Genomic DNA, 25,880 nt, shown 5'->3' on the forward strand with positions numbered 1-25,880 from the left:
AAATCATGTCCAATCAATTGAATTTACCACAGGTGGACTCCAAGTTGTAGAAACATCTCAAGGATGATAAATGGAAACAGGATGCACCTGAACTCAGTTTTGAGTCTCATAGCAAAGGGTCTGAGTACTTATGTAAATAAGGTGTTTCTGTTTAATTTTTGATACGTTTGCAAAAAATTCTAAAAACCCGTTTTCGCTTTGCCAGTATGGGATATTGTGTGTAGATTGATGAAAATGTATTGAATTCATTTTAGAATAAGGCTGTGATGTAACAAAATGTGGAAAAAGTCACTATATATATATATTTTTTTTTTTAAGAAGCTGAGAAAAATACTTGTCAGCAGAGCGGAGAGAAGTAATACTCATCCCTCTGAATCGCAAACAGTAAATTTAGGAACAATTATTTGATATAGAATTTATTTTGGATTATGTTGCTTCAAAACTTTTGTAGGTCCTTACAATTGATTTGAGCATCCACATGTATGGGACTTTGTAACTCAATAGATGCTAGTCAGCCTGCAGAGTAAACACTTCTAAGGTAGCTTCGATAGATAGAGCTAAACAAGAAAAGGTACAATTGTGAGTTTGCTTCAATGGAATACAAAGATTTTTAGCCTACCATAACCATTTGATCTTTTGATTATATTATTTTATTGAATATTAAAAAATACAATCTACCTGCGTAGAAGCAGCTCAACGTTTCCATTACATTCAGTCATCTTAGACTGCCATCCAGAGTGTCCCACAGAAGCAACGAGGGTCAACATCCTGCCCAAGAGCACATCCACAGGTCTCCCACCAAGTCAAAACTGGGACCCAAACCAGCAACCTATTGGCCACCGGCCCAAGCTCCCAACTGCCAGGCCACCAACCCTCCAAGATCCCCCCACAATTCCCAGAGAGCTGCCCCTTAACCATCCAAGAAAATAAATAATAAAATACCTCTCCCTCCATTCCCCACCCCCAAATCCCCTAGCCATCGTCCCCCAATGCACCAACGAAATGTACAAAAGAGAAAAACAACAGAAAACAACAATGCACAAACTAAATAAATCCAGGACAACAAAAACAGCAAGGCCAACCCGAATACCTTTGAGTGCATGTGTGGCTCTATTTATGTGTGGGTGTGTGCGTTTTGAATCCGAGCGTGTGTATATGCATGTGTACGCACGTACAACCACCTGCGCGGCATCAGCCTCAGGCAAACAGGCATTGTATGTAACAGCGTTGCCCCTCAGTGTCATTCCAACACAATTTTTTGCTTTGTTTATTTTGACTTATCTTTGACCGTCATTCTGTCCCCTGCCCAGCAACTCCACTCCCAATTCCACATCCCAACCCTCTGCTTCCATCAGCCCATCCTACCCGTCTCTGCTGGCCACTCTCTTTGGATTTCTACATGCATGATTTAGTTCAATTTTGCTGTGATGTTTAACATACAATTTGAATCTATCTAATCAAATAGAATCCACAGATTGCGAGTTGAAGATAAATACTTTTACTTAGAATATTAGTATGTTATTAACTGACTGACCAGGTCTCTCCAGATCTACAAACAATGCTATTTCTAGGGTCAATTTTAGATTATGCTTTTTCAGCCATTCCTGAAACCAGAAACAGGATACCTAATGTAAAACCAGAACAAATGGTCTATTGATTCAGTATCCTCACAACAAAATATGCAGAGCTCTGACGATTGTATGCCACCAAATATTCCACATTTTGTTGGTGGCAAGAATTCTATACGATCAGTTTAACTGATTTAGCACAAAGTCTTGAATCTTGCGTTGTTTTATATATCAACTCATACACACTGTACCATGGAATCGGTACATCAAAAATCTCTTCCCAGCTATTTTGCTACCTGCATGGCACAGCTGTCAACATCCTGGTCCTCAAGTTAAACTGCCGTACTTTCCTATTTATGCTATTCTTATTCCTCCGCCAGTTTTGATCATTTATATTGGGCAGATAGACCAGTTCCCTACTACCTCCCGTTGCCACCTGTCTCCTCCATTTTTTGGGGCTATCTTTTGATATATTGAATAAGCAAATTATTTACAAAGACAAATGTATTTGGTTGCAATGTTATACATCAAGGGCGGTCAACCATTCTCCAGGAGAGCTAATACCTTTGTGCAGGCTTTTATTCCAGTCCCCCTTTAACAAACCACATTATAGAAATGAGCTGCTCAACCAGACTTTGATAAACTGGCTCTGATGTGTTTGAGCAGGGCTTGATCAAGAGCCTGCACACCCAATAGGTCTACAGACTAAGGGTTGACCGCATGTGTTTTATACATTTGCCTAACAGGTATTCCACTTTGTCAGGGGTTAAGTGCCTTGCACAACGACAGGAGATGGTACATGGGATCAGAGAGCAGCCTCGGTGTCGATACCACATTATGCTTACTTTTTTATATGTACATAGACGCCGCCAATTGTTGGTCATGGAAATGTAGTTAAGTCATGGAAAAGTCATGAAATTCCATCTGACACAAAATGTGTGTCGACCCCATAGCCCAACTTGAAGTGATAGTATCACTGCTCCGCTATAGATCCCTCAACTTTCCAGTTAAGAGTGATATAAATCCCAAAGCCTGTATTTCTACCAGAGAGAATATTGTCATACAGTGCAACATTTTACACTGTTGTGCTTCTGAACGCTGTCTTAGACTGACCATGTTCTTCAATTATTTCTCTTCTCCCCCTCTTTCCCTCTTCTCCCTTTCCCTCTCTCTCCACCTCTCTTCTCTCTTTCTCATCCTCCTCTCCAGTAAGGGTTAAGAAGTTATGGAAGAAAGAGATGGAGGTCTACAGGAAGTTAAAAGATGTTCCAGACCGCTCCCTCCTTGCCAGCGGTTACTCTGAGGTCAACCTCTCCAAACTCTTCCAAGCCTTCACTTCCCTCAAGTAAATCCTGCATCAACTCCTCCTTCACAGTTATTGTCCAGTGGGGATTTTAATGACTTAACAGCTGTGGAGTCCTATAAGCATGCACGTTTGGGCAGTAAAGGCCCCCACCTCCTCTGGATGTGACTGTATCATTATGGATGTGACTTGGTTTACCGAAAAGAAACTGGTTTTCTTTGACAACATATTTCTTGGTGAGTGTCAGTCCTCATGTTGCATGAGTGTTAAGGCATAGAATTATTCTGGTAATGCTTGTACATGTTGCTTGTGTGTTTGATGAAGTTGCATTGACCTTTGACTCTTGATGCTTTTTCTTTGTATGTATGATAATTTTACTACATTTGAGTGAGATTAGGAGGACGGTGTGTATAGGGTCTTTGTATGAAATTAGGTCTTGATTTACATAGTGAGGTGTGTGTGTGAAAGATTACAGCCAGTCGGTGTGACCCTTGCTCTCATATCAGCACATCTGTCTCTTATCAACCCATTATGATTGGCTGCTGAGATGGGGCTAAAGACCCTCTATTCCCCCCACACACTGTCAAACACACTCTGTGACCTAGTCACACTTTTTTGGGGGGGAGGTGGTGGTGGTGGGTGACAATCAGCTAAACGAGACACCAGAGGATGGCTGGGTGAGGGGGGAAGATGACTTCTCACCACACACCACACACACACACACCGTCTCTCTCTCACACACACGGAATTAGCCAATGATACAAGCCCTGGCCAGTGAGTATACTGGACTCCTGCCGCGATTGGACACTTGTTAAAATTACCCCCATTCATTGTGTGTGTGTGTGTATGTGTGTGTGTGTGTGTGAGAGAGAGAGATGGACAGAGATAGAGGATGGGTGGTGAAATAGATTGGGTGAGGGAGGGCAGGAGTTGTGTTCTTTAATGTCCGTATTGAACAGGTGATGTCGCTCTCCAACCTTCCTCTGTTTAAGTGATGTCATTGGAATGGCCTCCTTCACACTTTCCTTTCCTGTTGCTATGAAAATTGGCTTTTTAATGTGTGTAATTTTCCACTTTTTCTCATTCTGAATGTTGTATTTTTTTTTTTTAGATTCATAATCTTCTGTTTAGATACGGAAAGTGTTTTGTACAACATTTGATACTGAAGCTTAAATAAAAGTGAAATAACTAAATGAAAATCTCCTTGGTAATGTATGTTGATACATGTTTGTATGAACTAGCCTTTTCAATTAGCTGCTTGGTGGCTTAGAGGTGTGTGTGTGTGTGTGTGTGTGTGTGTGTGTGTGTGTGTGTGTGTGTGTGTGTGTGTGTGTGTGGTGTGTGTGACAGTAGGAGTGTGTCTAAGGGCCTCTTAAATTAGTATATTAGGGAATATCCGCTGTGTGTTCTCCATCCTTCACTGTAGTTGTGTATGTATAATGACAGACTGATCATTTTCACTAGGTCTCATCATCATTGCAGGAACCATTTCCATAAACGCCGCTTCAGAAATCACTACACACCAGCCTCAGACTCCTAGAACAGACCTTAAGTAGGCTCAACACTTAAACCACCATTCCCTATTGTGTGTGTGTGTGCATATAGTTGCATTACCTTTTTTTATATTTATTTATTTATACTGAACAAAAATATAAACACAACATGTAAAGTGTTGGTCTCATGCTTCATGAGCTGAAATAAAATATCCCAGAAATGTTCCATGCGCACAAAAAGCTTATTTCTCAATTTTGTGCACACATTGTACATCCCTGTGAGCATTTCTCCTTTGCCAGGATACTATATCCACCTGAAGGTGTTGCATATCAAGAAGCTGATTAAACTGCATGATCGTTACACAGGTGCGCCTTGTGCTGGGAAAAATAAAAGGCCACTCTAAAATGTGCTGTTTTGTCACACAACGCAATGACACAGATGTCTCAAGTTTTGAGGGAGTGTGCAATTGGCATGCTGACTGCAGAAATGTCCAACAGAGCTGTTGCCAGATAACTGAATGTTAATTTCTCTACCAATGTAATTTTTGAGAATTTGGCCATACATCCACCTGGCCTCACAAACGCAGACCACGTGTAACCATGCCAGCCCAGGACCTCCACATCTGTCTGACTGGGTTTTCAATAGTATTTCTGTGTAATAAAGCCCTTTTGTGTGGAAAAACTCATTCTGATTGGCTCGGCCTGGCTCCCCAATGGGTGGCCCACCCATGGCTGTGGCACTGACCAGTCATGTCAAATCCATAGATTAGGGCCTAATGAATTCATTTTAATTGAATGATTTCCTTCTATGAACTGTAAATCAGTATCTTTGAAATTGTTGCATGTTACGTTTATTTTTGTTGAGTATATTTATTAAATCACAACATGAAGGTGGGTTTAACACTTAATGGCAGTTTTTATTCTACTTTTACCAGATTAAATCATCGGTGGCGCGGCTTTTGTATTTATGCGTTCCTTTCCTCGAGCTCTGCGGAAGGAAAAAGCATATTCACATCAGCAGCGATGTGCACGTCAATCCACGTGCGTTCCTGCATGGGCGAATAACTGGGTTTTTCAATAAGGCTGTGATTCCCGAATCACCTCCCAAACAAGACTTCGCATTAATTCGACGTTGTCCTAGACTAATAAAGAGCGAACGAGTCGTATTGTGTGCGTGATGTTAAGCTTTATTGCCTGTCCTCTTTGACCAGAATGGCGGCGTTGAGCAAAGCGTCGGACAAGGCCTTCTTTGATGAGGTAATTAGCGGCCTATTCTATCCCTATTATTCATAGCGCGGTGGAACATGTAAGTACCAGGAAGGGTGTCAAAGGGAGAGCCGGTCCTGTTGCTGTGTCCCTCTTGTTCGTCCTGAAAGGACAGCTATGAGACGATAAACCGCTTAATACAGCCAGCTAATTGGATGAGAGCGAAGGGGAGCGTAGGGAATTAAGGGGGGGGGGGGGGGGGGGGGCTAGAGTGCCAGAGGCCTACCTATTCACTCCTTTTATTCACCTCCATCTCTCTCTCCCCAATTCCTCTCATCAGTCTGCGTCACTAGTCCGAGGGGAGGCGAGATGGCTCCTCATCAAAACAGCTTTTAGAGCGCCTCACGGGAGCGGGGTGAGGAGAGGAGTGATTGGGGCTATTCTGTTGGAAGGGTTCGGTGGGAGAGAGGGTCCTGGAGAGTCGGAAATCAGCGGTCAAATCAGTCTCGCGCAGACCAGGGATGTAAGCTATATGATGAAATGGGTGCGTCATTGTGGAGAGCAATTTTAGACATCTCTAATAAGCAACCTTTATAAGAAGATTGTAGTCGTGTTGGCCATAGGTCTATATATTCTCATTTTTACTCAATGTCCCCTATTTGAAAATGTTATATTATTATATTCAGAACCTATTCATAGATATATCTTAAAAGAGAACTTTCATTATTTGATGTATAGACCTACATTATGGCGTTTTCAAATTCGTTTGAATCCGAGAGCCTATCCAATCTGCAGGCCATTCTCTGTCAAATAATGTTGAGTATTCTCTAATGTGCGCGCACCTAACAAGTGAGAATTAGTAGAACCATGAACAAGTGCCCCCGTGGCCACGACAACTCATTTCAATCTTCTCGTCTTTTTCTCGCTCTGGAAAGAAAGTTTAAGCCTCGAGCGCAGCGGGTCACCTGCCTCCTGCGAAGCCCATGGCATTCCCCAGATATTAGGGGCAAATGGGTTTGCCATTCATTAGTAATGTTCACAATAAGACCTCATATACAATCCTATACATAAAAACACGCTCTATTGGTCTTTTTTCCCCATAGAATGGGCATTTTTAAAACACTCAGAGTTCACATAGAAGGGGAGGGTTTGGGTACAAGATAATTATATTTTCGTTTTTTTGTGTCTTTATTTTGCGTAATGATCCTTTGAGCGCAAAGAGCGAGTGTGCAGTTTTCGTGTGTGCATAGCAGGTCAGATTGGCGCGTAATGCAGGCTCGAGGTGGGTGGCAAGGGGGTCTTTAGTACGCGGTATTTATGGAAATATTAAGTGTCAAATTAGGACTGATCCAGCCGGAGAAAGTTGAATTTGCCACCCCCACCTTTCCCTCTCTCTCTCTGTCTCTCTCTCTCTATCTGTCTCTCTCTATCTGTCTCTCTCTCCGACACGCACATCATTTTCATCTTTGATTGCGTTATCATTACATCCATCTGATCTGATGTCATTCTGTCTTGGATTAGCAGGTGTATAAAACAAGGCCGATGAAAGAAAAGGGTTTCCACCAGAGCGAGACTATAAAAACGGACTAAATTAATCCGAAAGGTAATTTCACGCGGTTTGGTCCGAGACCATGGACGGGTCAAACGGGCGAGAATGACTTAGGTGAAAGGAAGCGCATTGATGGCGCGTAATAGAACCGCTTCTTAGGGATTTGGGGAATTAAATCGTGGGTAGAGGGATGGATGAAAGCAGGGAGGGTAGAAGAGGGGGACTCGAGAGAAAGACGTTTTGATGAAGTGGTTTGTTACTTCATTAATGACAAAGGGACTCGCTTCCATCGACATGGCATTACCGATGTTAACACCAATTTAGCGCCTTTAAAAGTTTTTAAAGCGCGTTTTGTAGAGGGCCCCAAATAAAGTGGGCGATCTAATTGAAAACCCCTCGCCTTTGTCGCCCGTTTCACATGTGGGGATTTAGCTCATGAATATATGGGTCTGTATTTTGTCAACTCGGCTGGAGAGACCAGACGCACACAGCGGCCTAGTATTATATCTGTCATTGCTGAACTAACCTATTTTGTCTTTCAGTTAGCCAATCCAAGGTGACCAGCCACCATTGTGCCTATGAAAATAGGACTATACTCCCGTTCTCAGCTCCTCACACTCACAACTGAATTATTTTCATTTCTGGTGAGCCTCTCCTTTTAAATTAAACTTCAAAACAATTTAGATCCGTTTTGGACCTATTTCCAAACTACTTTTCAATTGTTACATTAATGTTAAAGAATATTACCATAATTTAAGTCCTGCAATTTAATAAGCAAGTACTTATAATAAAGGTTATTTTGATATAGACCTATATTATATGAAATTCTATGATAGTGGGTCTGAATATTTCTCATAATTAAAGGAAATGTGATTAATGTAATTCCACGTTTAATCATTATAACAACCTCATTGGAACTAACTCTTTATGCTTTAATTTTACTATTCCTTTTCAAACAGAATGGATTCACAAAATAATTTGGTTTTGAGGCATTCATTATAATATTATTTATAAATATGCAAGACAACATCAGTTTATTCATAACAATTTTATTAATAGTTCTATAATTCTATTTCACCATTTTTTAATTCCTGGGCATTTGTCAGTTCTATAAGGGGTTTAAATAATAATCTAACGCATATTTCATTTCACCACTTTCATTTATTCAACTCTCTTTTTTCCATCTATTATTAAACCAGGAAATGTAGACAATCACTTTAAACAATTAAAAATAAATCCTGCCCTGCACTCAATCTGTTGTGGAACAGTTTCGACATAAATAATCATCTAAAAACCTATGATATTCCATAAACACGGGGGAATTTTACACAGGGACACATTCATACTCATAAAACACTACACCAAGTGCAACTTCTCATAACATTGTCTTTTTCAAATATACAAGGCTCTGTTTTGAAAATCATCCTTTTTTGTTTTGTTTTTCATTTTTTACAATAATATTTACAGCAGTTTACTTTCTTTCTCACACAGTTCAATTATAAGAGACACTGGATAGAATCTAAACTTCACTTCATTTGTCCTTTAGTCAAACTCAATTAGCTGAACATTTGTGGATTTTCTTCCAATACCTCTTCCAGGTGATAATGTAAGTATCAATGCAGATAAAAGAACAAACTCGATGCAGGTTATTGAGCCAGCAACAGGTTGTGTTGCAGAGGAGGACAGAAAGGTCTATGGACACGTTGGTTGCTTTGGCTTGGATGGAGACCTCCTCAGACTGCTATGGCACTGGGTTCATGTGGTCCAGACAAATGCCACAGTCTCCACTGTTCCTTGTTCTGGTTCATTCTTTCTCTCTCCCCGGAGTCGAGTGAGCGCGCACGTGTGTGTGTGTGTGTGTGTGTGTCCAACCAGCAGGTAGTCATGGAGTTTACCCTGCTGAGATCGTAGTTTATATCTGTCACAGAAAAGAAAGTGGACTTTGTGAACCAGGAAGCATGAGCTAGAGATGGGTTATCACAATATGGAGGTGTGTGTGTGTCTGATTCTGGATGAAAGGGCTCTACAGCTAAAGGTTACGCTCATCCAGGAGACCTGGGGGGAGGGGGGATGATGCTCTCACACACACACACCTGGCTCCGGTTTGCCAGTGCTATTTGAATTTGGTCGTGCTTTTTGTTTGAGGGTAAGAGGTATGGGGAAGGGGTGGAGGGGGGGGCTGTTGGGAAAGGAGTCTTCAGCCCAGAGAGGATCAGGGTTTAGGAGACAGAGATCAGGGGTCAGGGTTGGATCCATCCACCAGTCCTTTCCCAGATCTGCAGGGATATGAGAGGTGGAGAGGGGGGACAGGTGATGGACAGAAGCCTAGGAAAGAGAGTGCTGGGTGGGGTAACAGCTGTTCAGCACACCTCCTTCCCTGGAGCTCCGCTGGGCAGGATGTTGAGCTGGGTGATCTGAGCAGAGTGCTCTTTAGCCTTCAGCCTCAGAGCTGCAATACTGGAGGCCCTGCGATCCGCTGCAGCTAAGGAGGAGGGAGAGGAGGAGGAAGGTTCGGAGAGGACTGGTGGAGGGATGGAGGGAGTCTCGACGGGCGGGGCAGGCTGGCGGAGGAGTGCGGCGGCGGTGGAAGCACTGGTCAGAGGGCCCATACTGGAGAAGAGCCTGAAAGAGAAGCAGGGATGACCGATGAAGGGATGAGACAAAGAAGAGAGTGTTAGACCAGAATGTGAATGGCTTCTCCAGGTATTTGCAATCACCAGCATTTTTACACCAGTGCAGAAAGAAGAGGAAGCCACTTTAGATTATTGAGACACATGCCTTGTGTTTGGAGTGTGTGTGTCTGTTTTGGCACCTCCGCTAACAGCTTGGTTGTCAGCATCACACTGTCAGCTAATTACTATCAACACTGACATGAATGCACACCAACATAGTCTCATGAGCAAAACACCCCGAGCAACATTCAGGGCTGAAAACTAACATCCTACTGAGACCAACAAAGGTAGAGGTCAGGGGGGCCTACTCTGTCTATGTAATAGTACTGAGGATGATGGATGCTGTTGGTCACCGGTGTGAGGTGGTGTTATAGGGTACAGTACAGGTGTGAGGTGGTGTTATAGGGTACAGTACAGGTGTGAGATGGTGTTATAGGGTACAGTACAGGTGTGAGGTGGTGTTATAGGGTACAGTACAGGTGTGAGGTGGTGTTATAGGGTACAGTACAGGTGTGAGGTGGTGTTATAGGGTACAGTACAGGTGTGAGGTGGTGTTATAGGGTACAGTACAGGTGTGAGGTGGTGTTATAGGGTACGGTACAGGTGTGAGGTGGTGTTATAGGGTACGGTAGAGGTGTGAGGTGGTGTTATAGGGTACGGTACAGGTGTGAGGTGGTGTTATAGGGTACAGTACAGGTGTGAGGTGGTGTTATAGGGTACAGTACAGGTGTGAGGTGGTGTTATAGGGTACAGTACAGGTGTGAGGTGGTGTTATAGGGTACAGTACAGGTGTGAGGTGGTGTTATAGGGTACAGTACAGGTGTGAGGTGGTGTTATAGGGTAGTGTACAGGTGTGAGGTGGTGTTATAGGGTACAGTACAGGTGTGAGGTGATGTTATAGGGTAGGGTCCAGGTGTGAGGTGGTGTTATAGGGTAGGGTACAGGTGTGAGGTAGTGTTATAGGGTACAGTACAGGTGTGAGATGGTGTTATAGGGTACGGTACAGGTGTGAGGTGGTGTTATAGGGTACAGTACAGGTGTGAGATGGTGTTATAGGGTACAGTACAGGTGTGAGGTGATGTTGTAGGGTACAGGTGTGAGGTGGTGTTATAGGGTACAGTACAGGTGTGAGGTGGTGTTATAGGGTACGGTACAGGTGTGAGGTGGTGTTATAGGGTACAGTACAGGTGTGAGGTGGTGTTATAGGGTAGTGTACAGGTGTGAGGTGGTGTTATAGGGTACAGTACAGGTGTGAGGTGGTGTTATAGGGTACAGTACAGGTGTGAGGTGGTGTTATAGGGTAGGGTACAGGTGTGAGGTGGTGTTATAGGGTACAGTACAGGTGTGAGGTGGTGTTATAGGGTACGGTAGAGGTGTGAGGTGATGTTATAGGGTACAGTACAGGTGTGAGGTGGTGTTATAGGGTACAGTACAGGTGTGAGGTGGTGTTATAGGGTACAGTACAGGTGTGAGGTGGTGTTATAGGGTACGGTACAGGTGTGAGGTGGTGTTATAGGGTACAGTACAGGTGTGAGGTGGTGTTATAGGGTAGTGTACAGGTGTGAGGTGGTGTTATAGGGTACAGTACAGGTGTGAGGTGGTGTTATAGGGTACGGTACAGGTGTGAGGTGGTGTTATAGGGTAGGGTACAGGTGTGAGGTGATGTTATAGGGTACAGTACAGGTGTGAGGTGGTGTTATAGGGTAGTGTACAGGTGTGAGGTGGTGTTATAGGGTACAGTACAGGTGTGAGGTGGTGTTATAGGGTAGTGTACAGGTGTGAGGTGGTGTTATAGGGTACAGTACAGGTGTGAGGTGGTGTTATAGGGTACAGTACAGGTGTGAGGTGGTGTTATAGGGTAGTGTACAGGTGTGAGGTGGTGTTATAGGGTACAGTACAGGTGTGAGGTGGTGTTATAGGGTACAGTACAGGTGTGAGGTGGTGTTATAGGGTACAGTACAGGTGTGATATGGTGTTATAGGGTACAGTACAGGTGTGAGATGGTGTTATAGGGTACGGTACAGGTGTGAGGTGGTGTTATAGGGTACGGTACAGGTGTGAGGTGGTGTTATAGGGTAGGGTACAGGTGTGAGGTGGTGTTATAGGGTAGGGTGCAGGTGTGAGGTGGTGTTATAGGGTACAGTACAGGTGTGAGGTGGTGTTATAGGGTACAGTACAGGTGTGAGGTGGTGTTATAGGGTACAGTACAGGTGTGAGGTGGTGTTATAGGGTACAGTACAGGTGTGAGGTGGTGTTATAGGGTACAGTACAGGTGTGAGGTGGTGTTATAGGGTACAGTACAGGTGTGAGGTGATGTTATAGGGTAGGGTACAGGTGTGAGGTGGTGTTATAGGGTACAGTACAGGTGTGAGGTGGTGTTATAGGGTACAGTACAGGTGTGAGGTGGTGTTATAGGGTACAGTACAGGTGTGAGGTGGTGTTATAGGGTACAGTACAGGTGTGAGGTGGTGTTATAGGGTACAGTACAGGTGTGAGGTGGTGTTATAGGGTACAGTACAGGTGTGAGGTGGTGTTATAGGGTACAGTACAGGTGTGAGGTGATGTTATAGGGTAGGGTACAGGTGTGAGGTGGTGTTATAGGGTAGTGTACAGGTGTGAGATGGTGTTATAGGGTACAGTACAGGTGTGAGGTGGTGTTATAGGGTACAGTACAGGTGTGAGGTGGTGTTATAGGGTAGTGTACAGGTGTGAGGTGGTGTTATAGGGTACAGTACAGGTGTGAGGTGGTGTTATAGGGTACAGTACAGGTGTGAGGTGGTGTTATAGGGTACGGTACAGGTGTGAGGTGGTGTTATAGGGTACAGTACAGGTGTGAGGTGGTGTTATAGGGTACAGTACAGGTGTGAGGTGGTGTTATAGGGTACAGTACAGGTGTGAGATGGTGTTATAGGGTACGGTACAGGTGTGAGGTGGTGTTATAGGGTACGGTACAGGTGTGAGATGGTGTTATAGGGTACAGTACAGGTGTGAGGTGGTGTTATAGGGTACAGTACAGGTGTGAGATGGTGTTATAGGGTACAGTACAGGTGTTAAGTATACAAGTTTATGAAAGTAGAGGTACCTATTGTCTCACCTGCCGAAGGTGGGTCCCATGAAGGCGGGGTGACGGAACATAGCGGCTGTACCCAGGAATGTTCCGAGGCCCAGCGGTGTCCCTAGGTGCTGGCCTGAGTGGTTGCTATGGGGATGAGCCAGACCAGGAAATGCAGCTGCTGCGGCAGCAGCAGCTGTCCAGGCAGACTCTAGGACAGGGTGAGGGTGTGGGGGAAAGGGACCCCCATCCAGGTAGTGGCTGAGGGGGTGGGCGGCTGACAGGGGACCAGGGAAAGGGAGTCCAGAGGGGTGCGTCTGGACACCTGCCTTTTCACGCTTACGCCACTTAGCACGACGATTCTGAAACCATACCTATAGAGAGAGAGTGGGAGAGAGGTCAGAGGTTAGCTAACATAGATATAGGTAGGCTACATTTCATTTTGTATAGGTTTATTGGATTGAGTGAATAGATCCAATTTAGCAGAATAAAACAAAGTTGTCTGCCCATGCTGGCTTCCTACAAATTGATATTGAGAAACATGAGCAACTTTGGAGCGATATAAGGTGACATAAGGTTATTTAGGCAGCGGCCTATATTTGGAAGACCGGGAAACCCTTGCTGTGCCACATCGAACCTACTCGAGCACAAGCTCCTGTGTAAACGGAAGATCCCCTCGCTCTGGTTCATGAGGTGACAAACAGGCGGAAAGTCAGCGGTAATTACACAAGCACTAAAACCCGCGCTCCCTCATGGTCCGTTAGTCTAAAGTTAGCTAATTAAAATCAGTTCCCCCTGCAGTCTGACTGATAGACTGAGATCGGTGTGGCGCGCCGTAATTAAGAACCGTGTTAACAAAAGATGGGGAGAATAACAGCTGAACAGAGTCCAATAACAATTAATGCGCTTTAAATTAAATTCTTCAAAATGTTGAACAAGTCATTTCCAAAGGGTATTTAACTTTCCCACGCCCGACCCCCTTGCCTATTGCGCTGCTGAAACACGGGCTCTAACAATGGAAGAAAATGTCAACAGTAAGAGAAAGTGAACGATATTAGCCCTGCACACACACACACACACACACACACACACACACACACACACACACACACACACACACACACACACACACACACACACACACACACACACACACACACACACTATTCCGTTGGAAGCTGTTTAGCATTACACGGACCCTCGGGAATGTATGCGTTTTATCACCTCCCGATGGCGCCCGTTAAGTGATTTGTTCACCTACGGTCCGGCGAAGGGACATCTGTTGTTTTATACCGGCCTTAACTCCGGATGGAGCATCGCTGTGTTTGAACTGTCTCTTTGGTTATGAGCCCTGGGCTAATACATGCAAGCCACACTCTCTATGGAGAGATAGGAAAGGAGAGGAGAGGAGATGGGGGGAGGAGGGGGGGCAAACACCTTTAATGGTCTCTCATTCGCTCCAAGTGCAAAGCATCGGATCAATGCGGCTCTATTGCAATCACAAAATGAGAAATGAAATAGCATTATCCTGCAGCCACCCCTTTCTCCCCCTCTCCTCTCTCTCTCTCCATCTCCCCCCTCCCTCTCTCTCTCTTCCTCCCTCTCCACCTCATACACCTCCTCTCTCTCTCTCCTTTTCTCTCTCTCCCGGCGATGGTAATTCAAACACCATTTTCTCCCTGAGAATAGCTCGTGTTTGCTCTTGGACTAAGTGCGCTTTTATGAATCGTCCGCGTCCGCTTAATTACCGTTAAAACGTCCCTCGGTGCATGTAATAACTTCCAATAACAGGATGGAGCTTCGCTACGCAGCGATTGGGGTCATTTAACACATTTCAGGGTAGTAAATCACTCAGACCCTCATAAAGACTTTTATCCATAGGCTACTGCTAAAGGCCTGAACTTGTGCCAACTTTATTGTATGCGTCATGTCAACAACAAAAAAAACAGCAAATAACGTAGGCATATTGGGAAATACAAATAATTATAGACTTAGTAAAATTATGATTCTATGAAGGTGTAAATCTGAAGATGCGTGGAAATGATGTTAGGCCTACATTGTATAAATATGCATTTGACGTTTTTGATTATTAGAACAAGTCAAAGGCCTAATAATAATAAAATAGGAATTGTTTCATTACATACTCTAAGCCTAAGTGGTACTGGCCTTTATATTCGTTTCTAATTTGGTAGCCTATTTATTTCAATAACCTATTTGAAATGTTCAAGTGTCATTATATAACCATTTTAGTTGAAAGCGACAGTCAGCCGTAATTGCAGCAATAAAACGTTAAAAAGCCACTTACTTGGACGCGCGCCTCGGTCAGATCCAGCCGCATCGCAAGCTCCTCTCTGAAAAGGCAAGAAAAGAGGTTACCGTTTTTGACCGAGAACTCGAATGTTTTTTATCTCTCCCGGACCCGTAACAATACAAGAAAATAGTTATTTTTCAAACACCGAAAACCCACAGAGAAACGACGGTCCTTTATGCTATTTTCCTTGCGATGGTTTGAGGGAAATTGTCAGGGTGATTGTATTGTAATCTGTGTTTTTTCCCCCATAATAGCTGCCTTATACAATGGCTTTCTTTAGAGTCAGTGGAACAACATAATGGTGGAATTTGGAAATAATGACATCCAAACTATTACAAAGACATCGTGCGCTTGGCTGAAATAGAAGTCTATACATGCACAAATTGATTACCACAATTTCGCCTTTGAAATAATAAACGCACAAAAACATCGATCAACAATAGCATATTTATTATTTGGCTCATGTTGCCATTGTTAAATAATATTTTCCATTCCATTTTTTAAAACATTATATTTTCTATTCCTTATCTTGAACGTGTCCTATAGATGATTTACCTTACTGAAAGTGATAGGCTAACCCGTCTGTCTGCTGCATGTATGAAAAATAATGACATTCTGAAGCCTGTTTTACATTTCATTGTGCATAGTAATATTCCATTCTGTAATAGTACAATTTTAATAAGATAATAGGCTAATGAGACAAATCTAATCTCAAATCTAAATATTCAACTCTACATGTGGGGTCCTGAAAACACATAGTCTTAGCTAGAATACATTTGCTTTAAGAATAATAATAGGTTTTCATTAATGGTTGAAAAAAATATTTACATTTGAAATTCCCTTCAAGACCTACATTTTGTAGTCTATTGCATCAAAAAAAAAGAAGTAGGACCTACTCGTGTATATATATTTTTTAATTTAAATAAAAAAACTCTTATCTAGAGGCAGGTAGCCTAGTGGTCAGAGCGTTGGGTCAGTAACCGAAAGGTTGCTGAATCGAATCCCCGATCTGACCAGATAAATATCTGTCGTTCTTCCCCTGAACAAGGCAGTTAACCCACCTTTCCCCCGGCAGGCCGTCATTGTAAATAAGAATTTGTTCTTAACTGACTTGCCTAGTTAAATAAAAGTTACATTGAAACATTTATTTTTATTTTTATTTAGAGCAGCCTTAGCAGTGACGTACTCTCAATTCATCAGTAAGAAGAAAAACTATTGCATTCCATGACGTGATTGAGGAGCAAAACATAATGAGTCTAAAATAGAATTATATGCCAGTAGCCTATGTGTAGCCTTAACAAAAATGAAAAAATAGACAATTTCTTAGACACGATTTAATATGATTGAATTAATTTGACACTGCCAAAAACATGATTTGCCTTTAATTGTCAGGAACAGATGGATTTGTGTAAAATGCTGTTTTCACGTCCTCTGTTTTCTCGAGATGCGTAGCCTAGACCTTCAGCTAATGAATGAATAAAGAAAGAGTTGACGTGCGCGTCATCGTGTGTGTGCATGTGTGTGTGTGTGTGCGTTTTATACTCTTGAGCTTGGGCAGGCCCAGAAACCTACATTTCGTTGAATAGATCAGCAGTGCGCACGGACGAGCTGCCACCAGCTAATTTTCCATGTGAGAATAATATCCATATCGCCGATAACAATGAGGAGGTAAATGTGACAAAACGGATTGGTTCTCCCACTTTAAGCTATTGTTCTGCCTTATGTAAGGCACTGGTTCGGCTACATGGTAGGTGTCAACGCACCAGTCTCGAATTATAGATGGGTTGAATTACCTCAGTGGATAAAAAGTGGACTGTTTTCTAGGCCTACTATTTTTTACATAAATAAATAGTGACGATAAAGGGTTTTAATGTTGTTACCACAGACATCACAATTAAAATATAGGCATCATAAATGACAAGGCTTATGCATGTTGGACCTCATGTTATACAAGTTGATACACCATTGTATGATATAGCAGGTTTGTGACATTCTTTCACATTATTCTGAGTTTTGTTTGCCTCTGGTAGTTGTATCTCAGGCTCTGTAAAGATAAAATAATGTTATATTTTCCAACTTCAACTATTCCATTATTATTATTATGATTATTATTACTAAAGTAGGCACACTGCTACTTGTTGTTCGTTATGTAGCATACAACTAATGTAGCTTAGACGAAAAAAGTGGAACGTGAAATAGAAACGTCTATCCAAAACGTGCATTTAACGAAATGTTGTCATGGTTGGGTGACATTGTTGTAGGTGTTGCAACAATGATGGCGTTAATGTTAGGGATGTTGCATATGAATGAATACCTGAGTTTGTGCTGTAACTGTAGCCTATACTGTACCTGGTGAAGACATCGGGGTAGTGTGTCTTCTGGAAAGCCCTCTCCAGCTCCTCCAGCTGATAGCTGGTGAATGTAGTCCTGTATCTTCTTTGCTTGCGTTTTAGCATTCCTTCCTCCGAATCACTGCCTGCCGACAGACACACGCTATCCTCGCCGTCCCTCACGTCTCCATCCCCGGCGTGGAGGCTCTCCCTCTCGTCGTCCTTCGGGGAGAGACCCATCGCCTCCCCGCAGCTCTCCTCCTCTTTTCCCGCGTCCTCGTCAAACTTCATCGACCCTAACTCGCCTAGCCTTAGTCCAGGCCCGTCTTCCGGCCCTTCAGTGGGACTCTGGCCTCCCTCTCCCTGGATCAGGGACGCGTTCTCCCGGTACGATTTGCTCCGGCTGATGCTCACCTGTGGAGCCTGGATGATTTTGAGGCTCTCGCAGGCTTGGTCCACCAGGAGCCTCTCCTTGTCCAATTTCTCCCCTAGGTCGTGAACTAAACCCCGGCCGTGGTCCAGGTACTTCCCCCCTGGTCCGTAGAGCCGGCGCATCTTTGGTGGAAGGTGCATGTCTGTGTCTAGGGATAGGGGATCTTTAGTCGAGCCTATAGTGAGGGTGTCAAAGGTATGGAGAGGATGACGAGACATGTGTAAGTGCAGGAAAAGCAAATGGAGACCGGAGCGCAACAAGGCGCATAGTTCAATGCAAAGTAATGCACAATGCATTAAAGCGATAATGTTTGAATAAACTTGAAAATGTATTATTTCTGTCTACAATTGCATGCACATTTGAGTAGCCTATGTATCATATCGACGATAAAGTTGACAAATATCTTATTTTCCACTGTCGCACAACCTCAGACACTTTTAAATCTGATGGACCATTATTAGCAAATGTTTAATTCCCTTCTGCAGTCAGCTGTAGCCAATGCTTTATGTTGATTGTTTATTATCATGTTATAAACACACACCGTTATATTGCCTATATTCAACAACCAAAACATGTCATTGGAGCATGCAGCAACCCTTTCCCAAGTTGGAGAGCCATGTTTTCATGAGCGGGGTTGTCTTACCTTCGGTCTGCTTGTCGTGCTCCTGTCTCCCGGGTAGACCTGTCAAACTTTGCGCCCCTATCAGCCTGACTTTACAGGGGCTCCGTCGGCCCAGAATACTGTCTATACAATAGGAGGAGAGCAGAGTGGGCGATTTACTCTTACATTCTCCCCGGTCGTGGATATCTTCTTCGAACTGACTAGTCATTTTGATCTGTTTAGTGAAGCGCTTATTTGACAGGAGAGCGGCAGTAGCCTAAATATGATCCTCACTCACCCTCCCTCACTCTCTTTCTTTCTCTCTCTTTCCCTCACTCTCTCTCTCTCTCTCTCTCTCTCTCTCTCTCTCTCTCTCTCTCTCTCTCTCTCTCTCTCTCTCTCTCCTACTCTCTCTCTCTCTCTTTCCCTCTCTCTCTCTGACGTTCCGAGATTGTTCCTCTCACTATCCCTCCCTACCCACCGTTAATGACAGACACTGTTGGCTGGCTCAAGCTCGGCTCTCCGCGTGCTTGCATTGACGTCTGTTATATCCCCTGATTGGCTCGCGTCGGGGAAAGAGAAGCTTTATATATTTTAGCTGTTAAAGTTAATTTTGGAGAAACGGAAAAAAACAAAGCTTGCGGTGGAACCCGGTTCCGATGGATTGAACTCAGTAGTCGATTTTCCTTTTGGATTTCAAAAGGATATTGTAGGCCTACAAATAATGTGCTGCTAATAATAATTATAATAGCCCAACAATAGTAATTATAATAATAACAACAACAACAATAATAATAATAAAGACATTATATTGGCCTATTCAAATATGGATTATTTTGTTGAGTTAAATAATCATGCAACATAGTTCAGCCCTTCAGTTAAAGGAATATTCCACCCAAAAAACGATCTTTGGGTATTTGTTTCATTAGTTCATTGTTGATATAATCCCAAATGTTTTGCATGTCAGCAATCAAGTTTTCAATATATACTGTATATAACTTTCAAAATACAGAAATACAGCAGGTATGTTGCAAAACGCAGCATCATATGATGCAAAACGCATATTTCTGTATTTTGAAGGTCATATACTGTATCTTGAAAACTTGCTGATGTAGCACATGGGATGTGTGAAACTTACTCCTCAGCCTGAAGTCTCCCGCTAGCTTTTGACGTGGCGAGATTGGCTAAGATGCTTGAGGACGGCGGTCACGTGTTTGTGAGGTCCTGAGTTCACACCAGTTATGGGCCAAATCGGGATGAAGTGGTACTCGCTAAGCAAGCAGCATGATGCCCTTTACAGTGGTGCCGTGACCCAGATCTACAGTGGCGCTTAGCTCAATGCTGGGGTTGCTGTTGAGTAAGTTTTTATTTATTTATTTAATTTTGGTACTTTTTAGCCTTTTTTCTCTCCAATTTCGTGATTACAGTCTTGTCCCATTGCTGCAACTCCCGTTACGGACTCGGGAAAGGCGAAGGTCGAGAGCCATGTGTCCAATACGACCCCGCCAAGCCGCACTGCCCACTTAACCCGGTAGCCAGCCGCACCAAATGTGTTGGAGGAAACACCATACAGCTGGCAACCGAAGTCAGCATGCATGCTCCCGGCCGCCACAAGGAGTTGCTAGAGCGCGATGGGACAAGGACATCCCAGCCGGCCAAACCCTCCCCTAACCCGGACAACGCTGTGCCAATTTCGTGTGCCGGCTCATGGGTTGGATCAAACCCGGATCTGTACTGACACCTCTAGCACTGAGATGCAGTGCCTTAGACCGCTGTGCCATGTAGCACATGGCAATGTGTGAAACTTTCTCAGCCTGAAGTGTCCCTCTTGTGTTGCCTCATTAGTTCGCTTTTGAGGTGGTGCGATTGGGTAAAACAGTTGAGGGAAGATGGTCACGTGTGCTAGCAAGGCAGAGGTCCCGAGTTTGTGTATGAGTCGAATTGGGAGGAACTGGTTCTCGCTAAACAAGCAGCGTGACATTTTTCACACTGACATGCAAAACATTTTGGGAGTATATCAACAATGGACTGAACAAATATCAAAAGATAGTTTTGAGGTGGAGTTTTCCTTTAACTGAAGGGCTGAACTGATGCATGATTGCTGGGCTGCACCCATGATACAAGTCAGTATTTGATGTGCATCCATGTCTGAGGAAGTTAATGTGGAAACTGACCACTAGGGGCAACAGTTATCTTCAGGTTTTGCTTTTGCTCGGGTGTTGTGGATGAGCGTAAGCATCTACCTCTGGTGCCAACAGCTGCATGTTCAAATCCAATGATTGAAAGTAGTTTTTTATATTTTTGTTTTAAGCCTATCAGAGTTAATGCCGAAACGTGACCATCTGGTGCCAAAAGTTGCATGTCAGGATCCAGCAATCAAAAGTTGTTTTTTATATTTTTATTTTAAGCCTATCGCAGACCTTAACACTTACGTTAACCATTCAGAGTTAATGCCTAACCCAGGGTTTTCCAAACTCGGTCCTCGGGATGGTGCACGTTTTCGTGTTTGGCCTAGCACTACACAGCCGATTCAAATAATCAACTAATCAAGTTTTGATCATTTGAATCAGCTGTGTAGTGTTAGGGCAAAAAACTAAATGGGCACCCCTTGAGGTCCCGAGGACTGAGTTTGGGAAACACTGGACCCTAAGATTTCCGAGTTAATGGCTAAACTTAACCCTAACCTTAAAAATTCGGAGTTAATGCCTAAACGTCACCTTAAACACTTCGAAATTTGACGTTTGGAACAACAACAAAAATGTGACATTTGACAAACATGGATGAATGTCTATTTCTGATGTGAGATTGAGAGAGCTTCACAGGTGACCTGGCTGGATTATTTAACTCAACTAAATAATCCATATTTCGATAGGCCGTTTGGCAAGGTCAGAACTAGTCCATAGTTTACTGTGAGCCTTGTCACCCTCGTTTTATAGCCTACTTTAATTCCATCAAGTCCCTCGGATCAATAGCCTATCTAATAAGAGAGAAAATAAAAAATACCAAACTGTCGGCCTATGTAATCTTAGAAATATTCCGAATAATAGTGACATATTTTATCCTGTAGGCCTATATTAGGCCTAATGTAAACTAGGACTTTAATCTTGTGCATTCCCAGGACAAATTAGAAAAACACGGGACAAATGTAAGATTACAGGCTCGATGTTTTCTAATAGAATAAGGATTTTTACAGTAGAGCACTTTCATACACTCTCCTTTTCAACGAACAATTGCATTATATTAGCTGTAAATATAATCAAACAATCACTGCAATAACTACGAAATTATAATGACAATTTGATAAATTGATTGCTATTGATTACACAGAACGCTCTCAAAAGCCCTGTCACCTTCCATCTCTCACTCCACACACACACACACACACACGCACGCACGCACGCACAGACACACAGACACACACACACACACAACACACACACACACACACACACACACACACACACACACACTGTTACAGGCGAACACGAAACACTAATTGCGTAGCCTCTCTCCGGCAATTGCAGAGGCGATCAGATGGTCCGCTTGCCGGATGATTGACTTAAAAAGTGAAGGTGCATGGCGATGATGAGAAGGCGCGTGGGGAGCCGGGACGCCTTGCAGGCTAGCGCCAGAGAGGGGGAGATGGATCGAGAATGTAATTTTAAATGAAAGTCTTTTTAACCCGCTGAAAATGGCGTGACCCCATCCTTCGCCTCGCAAGCCCATCACTTTTAAAAGGATCATTTTCAGAATTCAATCCCAAAACTTCAACAAGCTACAATTGACTCTTTCTTTCTTTCTTTACTCTACTTCTCTCCCTTTATGTGGCTGTCCAGTTACTAAGATTCAGAAGAACATGAAAAATAACAATAAAACATATCTTCAGAAAATTGTTAAACTTTTTAAAAGTGATATAACCTTCTGATTGTTTGAGCTGTCGTTCATGGACGGCATTGTTATTTTGTGAAAATAAATGAATTCGGTTTTCTGGTTAGAGCGCACGGTAGATCAATGGCCAAGAGGTGCCCAACATTCAGTTCTGTCATTGAAGAATTGAATGCATTTTCAGGATGACACATTGTTTGTATGCCAGATCTTATTTCAAAACGATTCACTCATCTTGGTGCAAATTGCAGGCAGGATTTCATTCATTCATTCTAATCAGGCCTCTAACGCGTGACCATAACAAAATGTTCCTCGTTACTGACAATTACAAACAATTCACCGCGTTTATTGAGTCAGAAACTTCAGGCCTCGTTTTCTGCTCTCAGATCAGCAAAGTAATGAGATTTAATAACAATATAAAATGTTCAGTTTTTTTCTCCTCGGCGGTCACAAACAGATGCATGTAATACAGACGGGTATTTAGCGTCGCTATGTAATTTGGGGGCCACGATTTGATTCATTTATCCGCGCTCTGTTATTAACCCGTGAAAAGAGAGATGTCAGCCGCGGTTTGAGCCAGCAGGACATCCGCGCTTTGTTTAAACGCACTAATTATGCCAGCACACATTAGCGAGGGACGAAATAAGCGCAATTTTCACATTTTCAATTTTCGCTCTATTTAGCGCGCCGCATGCGGGTGGCAGAAGTTGGGGGAGGAGGGGAGGCAGTGCCCGACTGTGGCTCGAGCTCTTTCCGTTCCCCTCTCTTTTACCCTTTGCCAAAGTGTGTTTTGTATTTTCATAACACCCTAACTTGATAATTTTTTACACCCGATGCACTTATTGTATTGTGTTACTTTGCTGTTATAGTCACATTTGGAATTCGTGCAAGTGTAGCCTAATGTGCAACAGAATAGGCACTAGAAACCATTTTCACCATAGGGTCAATTTCAAGAACATTTCTCGGTGTGTTGGCATATGCATACTAGGCTAAGTACTGGGGGTTACTGTCAACAGACTACTGATTTAGGGTCAGTTCTTCCACACCCCATCTCTAGTATGAGTTAAACAGCAACACGTCCCGGGACAGTGGTTAAGGACATGGCCTAGCCACAGGTGTGTCGTTCAAAATGCTTAGATCTAGGAACGTTTCCAGCTAGTGTTCCATGGATCACCGCTTTGCAATGTTATATTTGGTGTGTGTGTGTGTGTGTGTGTGTGTGTGTGTGTGTGTGTGTGTGTGTGTGTGTGTGTCTCTGTCTCTTTTCGTGTCCATAGCCTACTCTGCATGTGTCCACACAGATGCGTAAAGGTTGGACCAACGATCTCCATATTATTTCCATCCATTCCACGCGCGCCATCTTCTGGACTAATCAACCTGTCTGTCGTTGCATCTGGAGAGAGATCTGCCTAATAACCCATTAATAGCCTAATAATCAGAGACTTGTGAACTGGAGTAACATTAACTGACAGCAAGTGCTCATTACAAAATGTAAGGGTTTACGTCTTGATTTTAATTAATTAACATATTTTATTCCGTTGGTTAAGGCTGATTTTCGACAATTACGCATAATTGCATAATTAATCAACAAGCCGATCTCGTGATTGTTTTCCTTGAGAGTAAATGTGGTTTATCTTCTGACATCACATCACGTGGTGATTTACATGATGCGATTATTCATATAGCCTTCTATGAATATTATGTCGGAGAAGCAGGGTTGTAGAATGTCTCCGATGCAAGTCTCATGTTCATTATATGCACTGTGAATATCTGGCATATGCTACTAGGCCCGAGTTTTACATAGATATTTGGTGGTCAACACAGATTTCAGGTCTATCAGGTCAGGCACCATTGTAACCAACCAACATCTCTCTCTTTCTCTCTCTGCGTTGACTGAACTAACCATAACCCTTACCTAATCCTGGGGCGGCAGGTAGCCTAGTGGTTAGAGCGTTGGACTAGTATCCGGAAGGTTGCTTGATCGAATCCCCGAGCTGAAAAGGTAAAAATCAGTTGTTCTGCACCTTTAACTAAGCAGTTAACCTAGGCCATCAATGTGAATAAAAATGTGTTATTAACTGATTTGCCTAGCTAAATACTTACTCTTACTTTATCCCTATTAAATGTCACCTTCAATGGGGGGTATGGACGTCCCAAGGTACCGTATATCAAAGACCCTGGGTTTACACAGGCAGCCTAATTCTGATATTTGTTCTACTAATCTGTCTTTTGACCAATCACATCAGATATCTTTCAGAGCTGATCTGATTGGTCAAAAGACCAATTAGTAAAACAAAAGATCAGAATTGGGATGGCTGTGTAAACGCAGTCATAGTGACACGTTGTTAAAGCCTGTGTTCAGACAGAATCTGACAGAATATGGAACACGAATATGAGCCGGTGAGGTTATCCACCCGCATGAGGCCCCGCTGCCGGTGTCTTGTCTTCATTCTTTCGCTGTTAAATAAGTGGATGCTGCTCTGTCTGGGAAGGCTAGCAGGAGGAGAGAAAGAGAGAGAGAGAGAGAGATACGGATGGGGCTTTTAAAGGCGCATGTAAGCAACGTTAATTAGCGGTTATTAACAGCCCCGCATAATGAAAGCGCGAGGGAGTCAATTTAATGACTTTGTTAGCGAGAGGTTCAGAATGACAGGCGATGATCGGAACAACAAAGTCGTCGGCACATGCAGGCATCATCAGTAATTTCCAACCATAATGTGCTCTGATAAAAAACAAAGGGCTCTAATTTCACTCAACTGACTGGATAATTAGTCCCTTATGTAAGGAAAATAATTAATGACTTAAATATTTCAACCCCAAGATTAGGCTTCATTCTCCTCAATGATTAAGTAAAAATAAACTCAGGGCCCATCACTCTGCTTAAGAAATGCCTGTTAGCAGAAGTGCCCATGCATGCTGGCCTTTATGTTACAAATGTGTTTTGGCCCATGCATATACAACGTTAAGTTCATGAAATATGTTGCAACCAACCATTCTCCAATATCACAGAATATGATGACAATAAAAAATACACTTTGTGGTCATCAAGCATATCTACAGCGATATGTGTGGTCGCCTATTTATGAGGTACTGTTTTGAGAAGCCCAGGGAGCACCAGGTCTACCCAGGTCTACCCAGGGCCCTTCCCGATTCCAAGGAATTGTAAATGAACACGAGATAGATACATTTGCCCACGAGATAGATACATTTGCCCTTTTATTGATTGCAGCCGTTCAGTTAATAGAGTCCCAAAAAATTGTGCAGAAGAATCACCTCTCCCCTTTATGAGATAATCAAAGTAATGTATGCAAATGAATTATCTTGTGAGCTTATCAAAATGTACCTGTCCCACTCAAGTCTGAAGAAGTCCATTTATTCAGTTAGCAGCAATAATGTGGTGGATGGCGTGATGCAAATGATGGTTGATTAGGAAAAATTAAGGACCTCGCTGGTATCTGACCTTGTCTGAGTTTTATG

The 25,880-nt window shown here is 43.1% G+C and overlaps 2 protein-coding genes across 4 annotated transcripts in view; one reads left to right on the top strand and one right to left on the bottom strand.

Moving 5' to 3' along the window:
* pola1 (polymerase (DNA directed), alpha 1) overlaps positions 1–4,070 on the top strand; it is a 108,062-nt gene extending 103,992 nt beyond the window's left edge. For both annotated transcript variants that reach the window (XM_014157251.3, XM_014157252.3), the window contains one exon: positions 2,778–4,070. In XM_014157251.3, coding sequence (XP_014012726.3) covers positions 2,778–2,917 — 140 coding nt within the window. In that variant the 3' untranslated portion in view covers positions 2,918–4,070. The remainder of the gene's footprint in view (positions 1–2,777) is intronic.
* A 4,082-nt stretch (positions 4,071–8,152) lies between these two features.
* arxa (aristaless related homeobox a) lies at positions 8,153–19,060 on the bottom strand. Of its 2 annotated transcripts, none has more exons than XM_014157249.3 (5): positions 18,561–19,060; positions 17,504–18,092; positions 15,149–15,194; positions 12,886–13,217; positions 8,153–9,741 (listed from the first exon to the last, which is right to left on the bottom strand). In XM_014157249.3, the coding sequence occupies exons 1-5, from the start codon at positions 18,745–18,747 to the stop codon at positions 9,480–9,482; spliced, it is 1,416 nt and encodes a 471-aa protein (XP_014012724.2). In that variant the 5' UTR covers positions 18,748–19,060; the 3' UTR covers positions 8,153–9,479. The 2 variants fall into 2 exon arrangements, with proteins under 2 accessions (XP_014012724.2, XP_014012725.2); XM_014157250.3 differs by having other exon boundaries at positions 9,604–9,741; positions 12,874–13,217; positions 18,561–19,059.
* Positions 19,061–25,880: the final 6,820 nt, after the last annotated feature.

The sequence above is a fragment of the Salmo salar genome, chromosome 19, assembly GCF_965601325.2.
Source record: "Salmo salar chromosome 19, fSalSal1, whole genome shotgun sequence".
Lineage (NCBI taxonomy): Eukaryota > Metazoa > Chordata > Actinopteri > Salmoniformes > Salmonidae > Salmo > Salmo salar.